The 16168-nt window shown below is 37.4% G+C and overlaps 3 protein-coding genes and 1 long non-coding RNA gene across 4 annotated transcripts; 2 read left to right on the top strand and 2 right to left on the bottom strand.

The window, feature by feature from the left end:
- Positions 1-833: 833 nt before the first annotated feature.
- On the bottom strand, positions 834-4111 carry LOC107220802 (ubiA prenyltransferase domain-containing protein 1 homolog). Its single transcript, XM_015659542.2, has 2 exons — positions 3892-4111; positions 834-3560 (listed from the first exon to the last, which is right to left on the bottom strand). Exon 2 carries the CDS (start codon positions 3537-3539, stop codon positions 2541-2543), a length of 999 nt encoding a protein of 332 aa, XP_015515028.1. The 5' UTR covers positions 3540-3560; positions 3892-4111; the 3' UTR covers positions 834-2540.
- Positions 4112-4461: 350 nt separating this feature from the next.
- On the top strand, positions 4462-5660 carry LOC124295528. Its single transcript, XR_006905479.1, has 2 exons — positions 4462-4846; positions 5212-5660. It is a non-coding gene; the product is annotated as an uncharacterized LOC124295528 (long non-coding RNA).
- A 1294-nt stretch (positions 5661-6954) lies between these two features.
- On the bottom strand, positions 6955-11812 carry LOC107220797 (RNA-binding protein spenito). The gene is made up of 2 exons (XM_015659534.2): positions 11312-11812; positions 6955-10783 (listed from the first exon to the last, which is right to left on the bottom strand). The coding sequence occupies exons 1-2, from the start codon at positions 11434-11436 to the stop codon at positions 8596-8598; spliced, it is 2313 nt and encodes a 770-aa protein (XP_015515020.1). The 5' UTR covers positions 11437-11812; the 3' UTR covers positions 6955-8595.
- A 1163-nt stretch (positions 11813-12975) lies between these two features.
- Positions 12976-15321, top strand: LOC107220798 (tubulin beta chain). Its single transcript, XM_015659535.2, has 7 exons — positions 12976-13142; positions 13366-13674; positions 13748-13866; positions 13968-14185; positions 14311-14483; positions 14607-14920; positions 15002-15321. The coding sequence occupies exons 1-7, from the start codon at positions 13086-13088 to the stop codon at positions 15162-15164; spliced, it is 1353 nt and encodes a 450-aa protein (XP_015515021.1). The 5' UTR covers positions 12976-13085; the 3' UTR covers positions 15165-15321.
- The last annotated feature ends 847 nt before the right edge of the window (positions 15322-16168 follow it).

The following is a 16168-nucleotide window of genomic DNA, read 5'->3' as shown; positions in this document are numbered from 1 at the left end:
ACAAAAAACTCAATCAAATATTGAAATATTGATAAACTAATATTATCGAACTAATGATTACATCGTGTAGTAGGGAAATTCAGGCATTATCATTACTTTTCTGACATGTAAATTGATGATGTTATGTACAAAGTAGCAATTGCTTATTACATTAAGTGGGATATTAGTAATATGATAAATATCAGCCTGTATGCTTGAGTATGGTAGTTATGAAACATATGTGATTATTTTTTTTCAAAGAAACATAGTGTCATATTTTTTTCCTTCTAAACTCAAAATCCATGAAAATTGTTCAATGCAAGAAGCTTCAATTTCTTGGATGTGTGAAATTACTCACATACATTTGCGTTGACTATATATTCTTTTGTCAATGACATTTTTTTAATTTATAACCTTGTTGGATCATACTGTAATTGTGAAGAACAATTCAAGGAAGCAATCACTGTAACTTCAAATTTTTGATACATTCATAGTACAACTACTCGACAATAAATTTCTGTCAGTGTCGCATTTTTGTTTTTTAATTACTGTTTATTGTTTGACACCAAATTGCGAATGGTAAAAAATATCATGAAACAAGGTTCGTGTGTATTATATAACCATTTTGTATAACATATCAACATTGCAAAAGCAATAGAAATGAAAAATTCTGTGTGATGTGAACGTTGATGATAAAATAGCCAATGAGACATAAATATGTCGACAGAAACTGTCGCAACACCTCTAAAAAAGTACAAAAATCAGTTGAGAATTCGATATTCTGGTTCGAATGGGTATATTAGTACGATTTTACACTACCAAACTGTTGTTATTGTCATTCACTTGGGCACGAGTATGAAACATTACATTATTATTTATTGTACTTTTGGTTCGCTAATAAAATAAGAATTGTAATAACAATTATTCATATATGGTACCAGTTGTATATCATTAGCCTCAAGTAAACTTGTTAAATTTTCTCTCAAATTTTCTCCAAGGTTGTTCGAATAAAGACTGTACAGAATATGCAATAGCTATGGAGTCTATAATGCAGACTCACTGACTATTTTCTTTCATTGCTTTAATATATGCGATTTGCGATTGATACAAAAAATAGTGCTGTTAGTTCCATCATTTCTATAATTATCAATTAAGCTGTCTACGATTTGAAATAAATAATCACTATTGTTCATACCTATTAAATATTTATTAAAGCTGTCAACCAGCGGTCAAAACGGCTTTCTTGACCAATGTGAAGGGCTTCACATAAATATCAGGCAATCTTTCGAAACCCATATTATATATATATATACACACACACACGCCACAAATATATATATATACATACATATACATACATATATATATATATATATATATATATATATATATATATATATATATATATATATATGCACACATATACGTACATACATACACACACGCACACACACTATGCGACATATTAATAATGCATAAATAATTTTAAACGTAAAATAAATCATAACAAGCCTCTCCCTAGTTATATGAAGGAAAAAAGTATGTAATTAACAATAATTATGCAATGATAATATTAATAATAACAGCAATAAGAAATAATAAAAATTGATGCCAGTATTGGATCTGAATGTGCTGCAAGAAATGCCGAAAAATTAAGTTTAAGGTTACAACAAACTTGGACTTATAATTTATTCCTAATGTAAGCATAGCTTCTAGAAGATAAAATGATCAATTCTTTTGTTTGGTATCCACATAATTGCAGTGTTCCAATTTGCTTTGAATATAACGCACACGTTCGATGCTAATATTCTCACTTGCCAATGTTGTGTAGAATTTAATTTTCTTACGTAACAAGAATAGCGAGCAAGTATTTTCATATCTTCTGCGGTGGTAAAGCGACAACAACTATGTTGTAACCTAATCTTGGATTTTCAATAACACGTATCAACAAACTGTAATTACACAACATTTACTTTTCTAAACAGGCAGCAATTGTTACATACCTATACGATAGTTGAAAAAAATAACCAATGTAATATAGTGTCAAGACTGAAGGGTTTGGACTAAAACTTTTTTGGTAATGGCGTTGGTGCTACTTGCCTTTGTACTTTGGGCAGAGATTAGTAAGGCAGTAATATCGCACAATACTATTTACAGTAGTGAAAATGTTAAGTCATATCAAATGTATTGAAAACATCGTTTGAAGACATAGCCCTTGCCTCTTACCATCTATTGTAATTCAATGATTAAATAATCATTAAATATCCATGAGCGACAGTCCAATTAAACTTCATAAGCATTGCTGTCGATTAGTTTATGATCAGTTTATTTTAGTACAACCGCATTTCAAATACTGACAATAGAATACAATATGTATGAGTGATTTTTCATTCATATGCATCTTGACAAGATCACTTGAGACATTGTTTCTACACATTTCAATTCACTTTATAACTCGATTGCATTTTGGGAGGTAATCTAAGCTGTCATTGCTTTACAATCATTCCTCACATATTGTATCAATATTTGCAAGTGCCTGTTAGCTGATAATTGAGTTACATTCAACGAAGGTAAGGAAGAGGGTCGATAAGTAGACAAGCTACAACGTACAATATTCCAAGAAACATATTTAGTCTAGCAGTTTGCTTTGGTACGCCCTGGATAGTTTCTGGAGATCTGAATTCTTTTTCTATTCGAAATGCTGCGGGCAATGTGACCAGCGGTAACAAAAACCACACCGAGTACCTCAATGCAAGTACAACGAACGTTATGTAGGGCGAGAACAGTAAAAAGGCATACAGAACGTGTGACGCTGTGTGACCAATCAAAATTGCTAAAGTTACTATTCCGACGCGTCTGTCACTCTCCAAATCCCTTGTATTGTTACTATGTAGAATAGCCTCTGTGTTTAAGGCCAAAGGTATGGCATAATACATTGTGCCCCATTCAACGTATCCAGTCTGTGCCATAAATGCAAATAAAACGGATATCGGGCCAAATATGACTAAGATCAAAACATCACCTAGAGCTATGTATTTCAGGCCGATACCACCGGTATACAAAAACGAGGATGACAAACCTCCGAAATAAACAAGAGCCAGATGCTCCATTTTAGCAGGTGAAATGGCAGTAAGTAAAATAAAGCCTAAGCACCCTGCGGCATATAAGATTGCACCCAAAGATACGAGCTCATCTTTAGATAAAATATGATCGACCAATATTCGGTCGTCGCTTTTTCGACTGTCCACACCTTTGACATAGTCAAAGTATGTGTTTACAACGTTACCTGCCCCGTGCACCGAGACGATCGTGAATAAAGTAAGTACAAGTGATATCCAATTAAAGCTCGTTAATCCTATTAATCGATAGGCAAGTGCCGATCCAAGGAGAGTTGGCATCAAAGAAGCACTTAATGACCATGGCCTAAGGGCCAAGACGTAAGAGGACAATTTCATTAAAGGAGAATCCAGCGTTGATGATGTGGAGCTGGCGCCATCGAAGCTGGGTGATGGAGGGGTTGGATCCATCTCCGCATGGGGATTTTCGACTCCAATCAACATTTTGCTCAACGTTCTGGTATCCTAATAATAACGGAAAATTTGCAACAGGTTAATCGGTGAAAAATACTATTTGGAATTAGACGTTTTGTACATATCACCAGAAGACTATACCAATAAAATAGTTGAAAACTGTTTATTTTCTTCAATTTTTCAAGTTACGACAATAATTGTTGTCTTAAGAGAACTTTTAATCAGCTATGACCAATGATTCCTTACGGTACTTATACTTTTGATATACTACACATGCAAATTACACGTCGTCCATAATGCGATTAATATTCATGTTAAGGTATCATGCGAATGATTTCTATAGTAAGTATTTCATAGAAATATGTATGAAAATGCTATTCACCTGTGATACTTGAAGATCGGTAAAAGTTAGGTTACAGTGATGTCCATACTTCCGCTGCGAGCATTAAACATCCGTTTCAAAATACATCGGTATAATTTGATCTGTTATTCACATATGGGAACACATTTATCCTTCAGTCGTTTGACATTTCTGTGCGTACATTTAAAAAAAATTCAAGCAATGTCTCAAGACTCGAACACACTGGTGACGTGTTGCAGCGCTTACCACGCAACCCCGTCTATCTGCCATATAACGAACTAATCATTTTCGGTTCTCTGGTTTTGGATCTCTTCCAGAGAGAAATCTCTTCTAGGCTCTGATGAAACGATGCCTCCAACGCTCCATCGTTTCCTGTGCTTTCAAACAAATTAAACTCAAAGAACGGCGTAAAGCGTATTTCCGGTCGGTAAGGGTAGTTGATCGGCAGATTGACGTCAGACTTTATATTTAAAACACGACTCAGCACTATTCGGGAGATTTTTAATGGAAATTACTATATTTTTCGTATTCAACACGTAAAAAATGTCTCACCTCATTAAAATCAATTTGCAAAACTGTACAATGATTAACTTGCAATGCCACGTAAGGGGTCTTCTACTCAAGTAATCATGGTACTAATATCGTTCGAAATGATTTCATACTCTCCGAAATCACACTGAAATCAGCAATATTAAAATAAAATTCTACTTTGTAATGATTGGTAGTCATGAGAAAACGAAATTATATGAAATCTTAGAAAACGTAACTAATCATGAAATATTTTAATCATGGTGTCATTATTTTCTCAGTGAAACACGCCTTGATGTGACGAGTATCGGCGATGATAATTCTTCAGTCAACGATACGTTTAGTCGACTTTAATGCAGAGTACCGACGACTTTGCCTGTAGTAACGGCTTTCACGGAGGACTGACATATATTCTCCAATCAACGACTGACATCAGTCGGTACTAAAGGTATAAAATCATGCAAAATTCCAAAAATCTAAATTTCGGGAAAAAATCGTCATTTTGGTAAGTCATTGTAAATAATCGCGCAATCACATTTATTTAATCATGACGCAGGATTTTCAAGCAAAAAAAACTATCAGCGAAATTCGACACATCGAACGATTGTTCAAATTGTCAATTTCCGTTAGATGTGAACGTATTCATTTTTTTTTCTACGAGCCAAATAGAACGTTCGGTACCGTCGATTTTTACAACCGATTTGATGGCATATTCTATGACAGCACAGAACATTAGTTACCGAAAATTGAACAATTGAACACGTTCTTTCACACTTTTATGTTTGTATATAAAAAATCACGTTTCTATTTCAGATCTTTGTACAGAATTAAAAACAGAAACTCGAGAAATGGGTTTGCGTCATGAGTGTAAAAAATCGCTGAACTATTATAAGAAATGTTTACAATCATAGTATAGCTGATAGTGTAAACATGTTAAACTTGTAGGTGCGTCCTTTTATGTTAGCTTTTTCTGAATAACGATAACAGGATTAGTGGGTATTTTTGTTTATGTACATCAAAAAATGCTTTATTTATGCAAAGATTGTAGATCATACAACATCAATCTTCATTTGTAGTTCGAGCATTCATTAAAAGCTTCTGATGACATCTAAGTCCGCTGGATTTGGCAGCATTGTTTAGAAATCTGGAACATAAAAAAATATCTCCCGGCGACCCAACTTACCGTACAATCCAAAAAATCTGGCTGAACCATTATTAAGCTACGATCAGTATGTGGTTGAGGAACAAGATCCTTAAGTATCTCTGAGAGGCAAAAACCATAATACTTCTACGATCCAGCACTATTAAAATTTCTGGTCTCACTTCAATCTTATTTTTTTTTATTTTTATGTGGAATTGAAAATCATGCGATGATTTCTGCCTCTGAAAGATATTAAGGCCAGAATACCTGGAAAGCGGTCAAAAATCTGAAAAAGAGAACACCTCACCAACTTGCTATTGAACTAGAGAACCACTAAACTCACTTCACTAGTGCAACATGCAAATTTTCTGGACTTTCGTTTTATTTTGAGGAAGTTGTGCACTGAACTTCCAGCCTTAACAACAATCGTGTCAATACGACGAACTAACAATAGTCAATCTTTTTCTCTCTCCTTTAGTCTTTCCTTTTTACAGTTTCATTTTCCTCAAAGATGAGTAAGGAAGAAAGCGTAAATTTTAAACAATATGATTTCTTTCACTATATTGATAACTTGGGTACTTGGAGAGCAGTGTCGAAAACTTTTTACTTGGAGAACTTAGCACCCAGAGTTCCAAAACTATGAAATTAGCAACGATCTTCGAAAAGCCAGTTTATAATATTTTCTTCTTTACCAATAGAAACTTTTTTATTTTAATGTAAATGATGGAAAAAAAAAAATAAACAAAAACTTAGACAAATTAATCACAAGCCACATGATCACTAAAGCACAATTATCTCTCTGGATTTGCAATATGATGACTCAGAACCAATATTTCGCAACTACTTTGTTTAGAACAAGAAATAAACTGGCACAAGCCACTGGTTACACTGAGATCATTAGTTTCTTTTTGTTTTTGACAAAACTCGTATTTTCTTTTTCCATCTGTCATGAGATTGAGATCGATCAGCGTATTAAAACATTGTCGAATAACAAACCACAACACCAACTTCACGACCACTGAACTAAAATCAAAGAAAAGCCGACAGAAAAAAATGGAGATAAAAAAACGACCAAAGAACAACTATGTTCTTCTCTAAGCACAAGCATGCATTGTTTTATCAACCGAATAGTTTGTTAATTTTGGCGAACTCTGTTTTAAAACTTTGAATATCCTAGCATAACTCGAAACTTCCATTTCCTTCTTTCTTTCTTTCGCAAACTTGATTTTTTGTTTATGAACAAACAATCACAGACGTAACTCAGCTATTGATAATTTTCAACCACTAATTGAACTAAACTCATTTCAACTTGAACTTGATGGGTGGGCATATTTTTTTTTGACATATCTAAGAAATTAAACACAATCAATAGTTTTGTCTGCAATCGGCTCTATTTTTTCATTTCATTTCTTTTCTTTTCAACACCAGATACACTTTACCACCGCACCTTAGTTCGCCTCCGAGTGCGATTTGGACTTTCTCATATCTCAGATGTTCTGAGGGTTCGATTTCAAGATCGATGTTATTTTCATACCTTCATGATAACACCCTCGGAGGCGAGAACACAAGCACTGTTTTACATCACTGTACACAATTGGAGATTTCTGTAGTTTCTTTTTTTAATACCACCAAACACAGTCCTTTATGGTAAAGTTCACAGATTTCTTAACATGTTGCCAATGATTCTCGCGGCATTAGACGAAGTTTTTTTTTAGGGTTTTAGAAGAGATTTTGCTGTTCATTTTTCCCCACGGCCACTCAATCACTGTCCATGTTAACGAAATTCAATATCATTTTCACAGATAATTTATAGCACAAACACTTAAATCTTATGCATCTAAAATCTAAATCATATAAAAGTAAATTAACTGAATTTAATATTTTCATTATACGATGTGACCGTTTGATATTCTGTAAATTTAACAATAAACTAGTAGTTAGTTGTTGACCAGTCCTTTCGCATTTTGTATAAGAATAACAATGATCATTATTTACAGAAATCGCGATAAAGAAAAAAGTATATTAATGCGTGAGGTAAGAAATACTTTTGCCATTATTTCTCAGTTTGCAGACACCTTACTTTAAAAAATTTTCATCAATTAATGTAATTTGCATCCCTTCATAAGTATATGTATATATTTATATTTATATATACGCGTGTATATATAAATCCTAAGACGTTTATGCACTGCAGCAAAATTCGTACAATCACAAATGTGAAAGAACTGTGTACATGATAATTAACTGAGTATGTATACTAATTAGAATAGGTTCACTACAATTAAGTTATGTAATAGATTATGATTCACCATTATATCATATGCCATAACGGTCCAACGTTTATGACTCGGATTAAGAGAAAAAAAAAGTTATGCAGAACATTACTAAAATAATGTTTCATCTTCATAAAAATAAGTATTCCATTTTTAAATCAATCTTCGGAAGAACTTTGCAACTTTTCAATGTACTGTTTTGTTATCAGAGCGCTTACCTCGTGAAGCTATATCTAACATTTCGTAACCATAAGTTATTATTTCCATGCTTAATACATGTACTTCTTCTAACAGCCTTGTCAGAACTTTCAATTCTTCTGACCACAGCAGTCACTTGATATCAACATATTATTATGTCCTGGTATTTGGCTATTGCATACCCCCTTGGACGTGGTTTCGTCAATTTTTACAATTTGGCTGATTCTAAAAATGAACCGATAAATTTTGGGCTTCTGAAAAATGAAGCTATACAAGTTCCAGATTTTGTTACTCATTAGTTGAATAATTAAAATCAAATAATTCTGCAAGAGCTTTGTTTCGGGGAAAAAAAAAAAGATGTGCACAATCAGATGTAATATAGTGTGATTAATTTGAGACAATCTAGAAACACTGATCTGCTAAATACTCTGTGTATAGACCATCTGTACGTTAATCGTAATTAGTTACTTTCCTTAAAATTCAACCAGAAATTGAGGAAATCAGCCAAATTTTTGACCGAGTAATGTAATAGTATTGTAGTATTCAGCACGTTTACCTTTAATAAACCTTATGAGTAAGCGTAACTTAGGCACTGCCGCCTTTCACCACAACGATAACTAAGTGATCCTCTTTCAAACCCTCCTCGCTAAGGCTGGGACAAGTTCTTTTCAAAAGTTCGGTCGAAAAGGCGCACGGCGGGAAGGCATACAAGACTCCGGTTCCTTCTGTGTCTTTATTCAACAGAGATATTACTCCCGCAGCTTCTTTCTGCTTGAGATATGACACTAAGTTTCTTAGAGGTCGAGTTTGCACGTTTGCGTCATCGTTCGTGATGGTAGCGCTAGATCCGGCAAGACCTAAAAATATAGCATGTGAACTGGATGTTTGTATGCGTTTAGAAACGTCATCTAATTTTGGTTGGTCTAAACGAAGACGCTGCGTTATTCTCAGCATATGTTTCCCATCTTCATCCTTCATCAGCGCATCAATTATCTCTGTATCTCCATCTGTAAGGTGAAATTTAGCTGGAAATAAAGAATTTTTTAATATCAAAGCGCCTTGCCAAACCGCTATAGACTTTCGTGCAACTTCAGGAAGAGTTCGTGACGTAGACAGCATCCCTGTTCTAGCTGTTTCAGAATCGGAATCTGAATCCACAGGTCTTCTCCGCGGAGAACGTGATCTGGATCGATCTACACCTGGTTCCCGAGACAATGAGCGCCTCAAGCCCCTTGGTGATTCATATTCGAGCTCAGGTGGTGGCCGGCGGCTTGGCCAATCAGATTCTTCTCTCACATATCCCTCAGGATAAGCAGTTCCACGGTATCCCCCTCTGCCTCCTCCTCGTCTATCGTGCCATGGGGCACTTCCACGACCCCTGAATCCCCTTGGAGCATAAGCAAATTCACCTTCAGGAGCATAAGGATCGTACGGAGATTCATATTCCACTGGTCTTGGTCGAAACTCAGCTGCGTCTTCTGGGTACGGTCTAGGTTTGAACCCAAACCCGGGAGTAACATCAGCAAAATCAACCCTCAGTCTCCTATCTGGTCCCCCAAGCGGAAATCCTCTCATTTCTTTCACAGCAGCTTGGGCTGCGTCGATGGAATCATATAAAATGTATGCATTGCTATCTCCCTTGATGTAATCAATCTTTTTAATTGCCCCAAAACGATCAAACTCTCTCTCCAGCTGAGGCACGGATGTCCATGGCCCCAAACCGCCAACCCAGATACGAGTCGTTGGGGTAGCTTTACCATACCCAATTTTACACTGAAATTTACCAATGTACTGGCCAGATAATTCAACTTTGCATCTATGTGCCATATCCAAAGTCTGGAACCTGACAAAGGCATAAGCATTTCCAGTACCCGGTGGGGGTCTCTTGATATCGATGTCATCGACGATTCCATACTTGCTAAAGATTCTTCTCAGCTCTTCCTCGGTAATATTTATCTCCAAATTACCGGCAAACAAGGTTCGAGTCGCCAGTGGATCATCCTCAGGTGAAACATGATGCAAATAGTTTGGAAACTTGTCTTTCTTATTTTCAATTCTCTCAAAACCGTGAACAGGATGACGAATCATCATGTGTCTGGGTGGTCCATAATGATGCGGAGGACCAGGGTGAACATGTGGTGGTCCATGGTGTAGTGGTGGACGAACAAATTCGTGATGAGGAGGTGGAATTGTTTCTCTTCTGAGCTCCCTGTGAGGTGGAACTCCAACTGGTGGTCCGTAAACTCGTTCGTATCGTTCAATCGGTCTGTGCCTCTCTGTGGGCCCAGGTGACCTGGCATAGTAACGTTCGTAATCTGGGGGAGTGATGGATCTGGGTCGTCGGTAAGATTCGGGTCTTTCATAAACAGGTTCAACCAAGGCAAGCTTGTCGTATAAAATAATTCTTGGTTTTGCATGTTTCGCGTCTCTCGCATCCTCGGAACTTCTGAAGCAAACATAAGCAACTCGCTCGTCCAATTCATGAGAGATTCGTATGGAAAAGTCACCAAATTTCTTATACTCCCGGTAAAGGGTATCTTTTATTACTTCGTCGCTTGCTTTTGGATGTATCGAACTCACGCAGAGGACCTTGTAGCTGTACGGACGCTCAGGCGGTATCTCTCTGGGTGCTCGCATATACTCGTCCCTGTGAGAACTGGACTCAACGTATCTGGCATGAGAGGATGCTCTGGGAGGACTCGGACTCCGAGCCCCTCTAGAGCGCCGTCTGATTCGTTCCGGTGTAATCCTCTCATCGCTCGAATCATCGTATCTGAAAAAATGGGCAACATTTCTTGTCAAACAAGTAAAGAAAAATAGTTTAGAAAGAACGAGAATATTTTAATTATCAAAAAATTACGAAACTAATCACATATCGGGAATTCATACGAGGTTGAAAACAGCGCATGAGATTATACTCTTACTCGTCTAAGAAAAAAAAACCGATGCTTCACATCAGCAGACCGCAAGTGGAGGTTATATTGACCATAAATACTGTGGTCAACAAGCAGTAAATACCGGATTTATGCCACATTACCGTGAGATTAGGGCAATAAAATGTTGGTAAGGATTTCAGAGCAATGAACAGAAGTGTTGATTCCAGGGATAGTTGCGAATCATATTGGGTAGAAGCTCGATACTAAGAATTTAAAAACAGGCAAACCAGCGACTTCGTCGTGCGTAAGAAGTAAACTAGGGTCGTCGGACCGAATTGAAATTCAGTAAAACGTAGCAACTGACGAAGAGTGTAAAAAGAGTTTGGAATTTATGATACCCTGAGGTGGAACAGCATTTGGCATACCTTCCCATGGAGGATCTGGATCGCTTGACACGGGGCGGTGGAGTGTCCCGACTCGAGCTCCGTTTCATATTATTTCGGATTTTAACCGTTATTTTGTGGCGGTCGTCGCGCGGAATCCCAATCATCAACGCTGCAGAAAACCGTAAATAACTGACAAATAATTAATAAAATTATCCGCGTCAACTAAACGCACTCCACTCAACAGACGCACAGCAAAATGGCGGTGATCATTCGTCTCCTGACCGTGCCTTGTCGCGTCTTCCTCTCCCCCCTTTAGCGACGGCACAATGAATGTCGGCTAGTTTGGAGCACCGCTACTTGCCGCTTCCGTTTGTTTACGCTATGTTTTTAGATATAAGCGTGACACGTTAACGCTTAATTATTTTTTCATGACTATTTTAAAACTTGAAATTTTATTTCCCGCTCTTTGTTGCTTTAACAATCTTTGTAAATATCGCTAATAATTCTGATCTACTTGTCAACGCGTAGCCGTTCGTCGGCCGACGCCTTACTGGTTACTGGCCTTGCTGGCGTAAGATTACTAAGGAGTATAGTTGTACTGCATCGGTAACAATTCGATACCATTTTATGAATTCTAAAAGTTTATGATCTAAAATGTTTTTGGTAATGGGTAATTTTATCACCATGATACCATTTGAAAATCTAAGTCTGCGGATGAACGATCTTCTACGGAATTGTTAAGATGTCGGTAAGGTAGAATTACAATTAGCATTGACTAACATTAAATGAATCCTTGGTAAATACCTGTTAGACTGGTTGCAGCCTACAGAAGTACCCAGGCGTTTTCGGCGCTACCACGCATTTTCAAAAATAAGACTACGGTACTGCTTCAGTTGAAAATAAATGAAGAATCATTACTTGGATGAAGATGAGCCCAATGTGCTTACTTACTTCAGAATTATTACAGCACCTGCAAAAAAATGTCATTTAGAAATAACTGAACAATTGCCCAGTTTGGGGTTCGCACGAATTTTTCTGAACCGAGGGACAAATGATACTTTACCGTATCCTCATACTCGCAAGAAATGCCCCTATTTTTGGGAGGCTTTTTGAATCGCCGATCGTATAACGTGTGACTATGTAACTCGTTCAAACCAAAAGAAAAAAAAAAGAAAAAATTATCCACACATCTCATAGGTGCCTGAAGTTTGAATCGAACATTCAGATCTGTACGAATACAGAATTATTTGAAAATTCATGGCCCTAGAGAAATAACACCAACTACTCGGTAACAAGACCTTTTATATCTGATATTACAGTGGTAGCGTTCATAGTTTTGTGTATCTACATACCTATAGGTGTATTATGGTATTACCCAATTCTGCTCACTGCCCAATGTTTTGATTGGTTTCAATAACGATGACCTTTCGAGCAGATATAATCGACGCTACAGGGACGGCCTATTATACGTTTCTAGGCTCTGGGTATTTTGTCCCGTTCTTCCCGATGAACAAAGAATTATCGGATAGACAAATTCTTTTGATTCAAGCCTAAAAATTTAAAGCAATGCGATGTACAACATTGAGCAATTGATTGAAAATTTGAGTCACGTAACAATTATGAGGAACCCTATTCACGTTGATCGAAATAATTATTAGACGGCCCTGTATTAGGTATACGAGAGGTAAGTGACCAATAATGACAGCAGGCGTCTTGCAGTGGCAAAAAATCAACTTTCGTGACGGTTTCAATTCAGTCTGGCATCAGTTGATAACGAAAGTCATTCGAAGTATCATCGCCAAATTGAATCAAGATGAGAGAAATTGTTCACGTCCAGGTGGGCCAGTGTGGCAATCAAATCGGTGCACGAGTAAGTCTCTCTAATTCTAAGGGTTTTTTACTATTTTGATAAGATGAATTATATAAGGATCGTGCGAAAAATTTAGTCTCAGATCAAATTTCGTAGGACAAAATGGCTGATACGCGTTACATATAAGATTCGCACCTCGGTAAGATTCCAAAAAAAGGTGATGAGACTTTTGAGATATATGCAGCATATACATTATTTTTACTTTTTTCCAAACTTTGTGTAGTTTTGGCACATGATTTCGAACGAGCACGGAATAGATCAGACAGGAAAGTATGTTGGTAACGCGAGAGATCAATTGGATAGGATTAGTGTGTACTACAACGAAGCTGCAAAAAGCACATATGTTCCCAGGTCGATTCAAGTCGACCTGGAACCTGGAACCATGGACTCAGTGCGGTCGGGTGAATTTGGTAAAATTTTTCGGCCAGACAACTTTGTCTTCGGGCAAAGTGGTGCCGGTAACAACTGGGCTAAGGGTCACTACACAGAAGGGGCGGAGCTGGTTGACTCGGTTCTAGACGTCCTAAGAAAGGTAGGAAAATTATTGTCCGAACAATAGTCCAGCGGGTGATGATCGTAATACAGAAAATTACCTTGATATGCAGGAAGCTGAAGGATGCGACAGCCTTCAAGGCTTTCAACTGTGTCATTCCTTGGGGGGAGGAACCGGGTCCGGAATGGGGACCCTCATAATGTCGAAGGTCCGCGAAGACTTTCCCGACAGGTATGTTATACGTATCTAAAAATGATCGAATTTTCTCGTCAAATATACCGCTGCGGACATTGATATTTTTAGACACAATTTTACGGCACTTTGTTCAACAGGATCATGACGTCCTTCAGCGTAGTACCAAGTCCAAAAGTGTCGGACACCGTAGTCGAGCCATACAATGCCACTTTATCCGTTCACCAGCTCGTTGAAAATACGGATGAAACATTCTGCATTGATAACGAAGCACTGTACGATATTTGCTTCAGGACGCTGAAATTACCGTCGCCCACCTACTGTGACCTGAACCACCTTGTGTCCCTAACGATGTCTGGTGCGTAAGATATATTGTGGCAGCTGAGGGTACAATAATTACAGCATTGACGAATAATGGGGTTCACTGTGTCTTTAGAACCATCGTTCGATATGTACAATACAAAGATTTGCACATGTTTGTAGGAATTACCACCAGTCTGAGATTTCCGGGACAGTTGAATGCTGATCTTCGAAAGCTGGCTGTTAACATGGTACCGTTTCCCAGGCTGCACTTCTTCGTTCCAGGATTTGCTCCGTTGGTTGCGCGAAACAGTCAACAATACCAAGCTCTCTCCGTGCCTGAGTTAACGCAGCAGGTGAGGAGATCTCCATTTGAATCATAGGCAAATCATACAATGCTAATCAAGGATGCAGCCAGCTATAAATGTTTACAATTTTACTATACTCAACCTTCGATACATTTTACGATCACATGAAAGATGTTCGACGCGAAGAACATGATGGCAGCTTGCGATCCTCGCCACGGTAGATATCTTACAGTGGCGGCTATCTTCCGTGGAAGAATGTCGATGAAGGAAGTCGATCAACAAATGACAAATATACAGAATAAGAACAGCTCGTATTTCGTCGATTGGATTCCGAATAATATAAAAACAGCCGTCTGCGACATACCGCCTTGTGGCATGAAGATGTCGGGTACTTTTCTCGGGAACACCACTGCGATTCAGGAACTCTTCAAACGCATATCTGAACAGTTCACTTCCATGTTCCGACGAAAAGCGTTTTTACATTGGTGAGTTTATAGCGCACGTAGCAACCGCATGCCTGCATCGTCCCAGCAATGATTTTATACGACTGATTTTCATCATTCCAGGTACACCGGAGAAGGTATGGACGAGATGGAGTTTACAGAAGCAGAATCAAATATGAATGACATGGTTTCGGAGTATCAGCAGTACCAAGAAGTCTCTGCAGACGAGTCAGCGTTCGTGGACGACGAAGAGGTTGAAGGGGATGTAGAATTCAATGAAGACTAGTTTCATCCTGCGTGAAATTGATATGTAATTTTTGTTAAATTTTGATTACTTATTGTCTTTATTTTGCGGTGCAAATATAAACACATACCTGTATATGCCACTGATGGTGATGTATTGTAGTCGTACTCGTATTGTTCATATTTTGAATACGATTTCTCTGTTGCATGAAAAAGTGTCGATTGTTTAACAATAAAACGTCAAAAGCTCCTATTTTTGGTTCACCAAGAGACGATTAACCATTTTTGCTCTCATCTCCTCTCAATTTCTAAATTCCCATATCGATTTCAGATTGAAAGCTCGCGTGTGAGCTGATTCTGAAAGTGTTTCTCAGAGATTAGTACTGCACTTGCATTACACATACTTACAAAATGTTAAAAGAAACAATGATTTGTCAATTGTTTCTCGCAAAATCAGTATGTTAGGTTTTAGTGTGATGAAATGAAATGTGAGTGTATAATTCACGATGCTACGAATAAATGTGACACGTGTATATACATCATGGTTTATATTAACTTTTGTAGCGTTTTCCCAATAATCAATCAATAAGTGTATCAATGATCACCACGATTTCCTTCGGCACAAGTGATTGTTCGGAAACGAAAGTGTTATGGAAGCTGCTACGTTACAGGTAAACATAAACTCTATCATTGTTTCTCACATATCAGAATTTAATTTTAATGCTGAATGCACCAAGTCTTTGTAAATTGACAAAAATAGAAATATGCTTGCCACGAAGGTGAATATTGAAAAAATCATGTGTGTTCAAATCCATTCAGCAAGAAGAAAACACATAGGTATAGATTTTTTCTAAAATGCAAATACGAAATGCACATCGAAAAATCATCTTTATGTAACACAGTATATATGGTTTACGCGTCTTTGCCTGCGTTCCGAACGTCAAGTGATCGTTCCAGTGCTCTTTTTTGTGCTAGGCTATAATAAAATATTTGTAAACCACACTTTTGATACATAAAGTATCGACTGCACCATGGAGGCAACGTCTT

The sequence above is a fragment of the Neodiprion lecontei genome, chromosome 1 (genome assembly GCF_021901455.1).
Source record: "Neodiprion lecontei isolate iyNeoLeco1 chromosome 1, iyNeoLeco1.1, whole genome shotgun sequence".
Classification (NCBI taxonomy): domain Eukaryota; kingdom Metazoa; phylum Arthropoda; class Insecta; order Hymenoptera; family Diprionidae; genus Neodiprion; species Neodiprion lecontei.
This window is presented reverse-complemented; position numbering and strand designations above follow the sequence as displayed.

Coding starts and splice junctions, on each gene's coding strand:
- LOC107220802 (XM_015659542.2), bottom strand. CDS start 3,539: ATGTTGATTGGAGTCGAAAATCCCCATGCGGAGATGGATCCAACCCCT.
- LOC107220797 (XM_015659534.2), bottom strand. CDS start 11,436: ATGATTGGGATTCCGCGCGACGACCGCCACAAAATAACGGTTAAAATC. Junction 10,784..11,311: donor TCCAGATCCTCCATGGGAAG/GTATGCCAAATG, acceptor CCATTTTTTCAG/ATACGATGATTCGAGCGATG.
- LOC107220798 (XM_015659535.2), top strand. CDS start 13,086: ATGAGAGAAATTGTTCACGTCCAGGTGGGCCAGTGTGGCAATCAAATC. Junction 13,867..13,967: donor CGCGAAGACTTTCCCGACAG/GTATGTTATACG, acceptor TTTGTTCAACAG/GATCATGACGTCCTTCAGCG. Junction 14,484..14,606: donor TGCCTGAGTTAACGCAGCAG/GTGAGGAGATCT, acceptor ATCACATGAAAG/ATGTTCGACGCGAAGAACAT.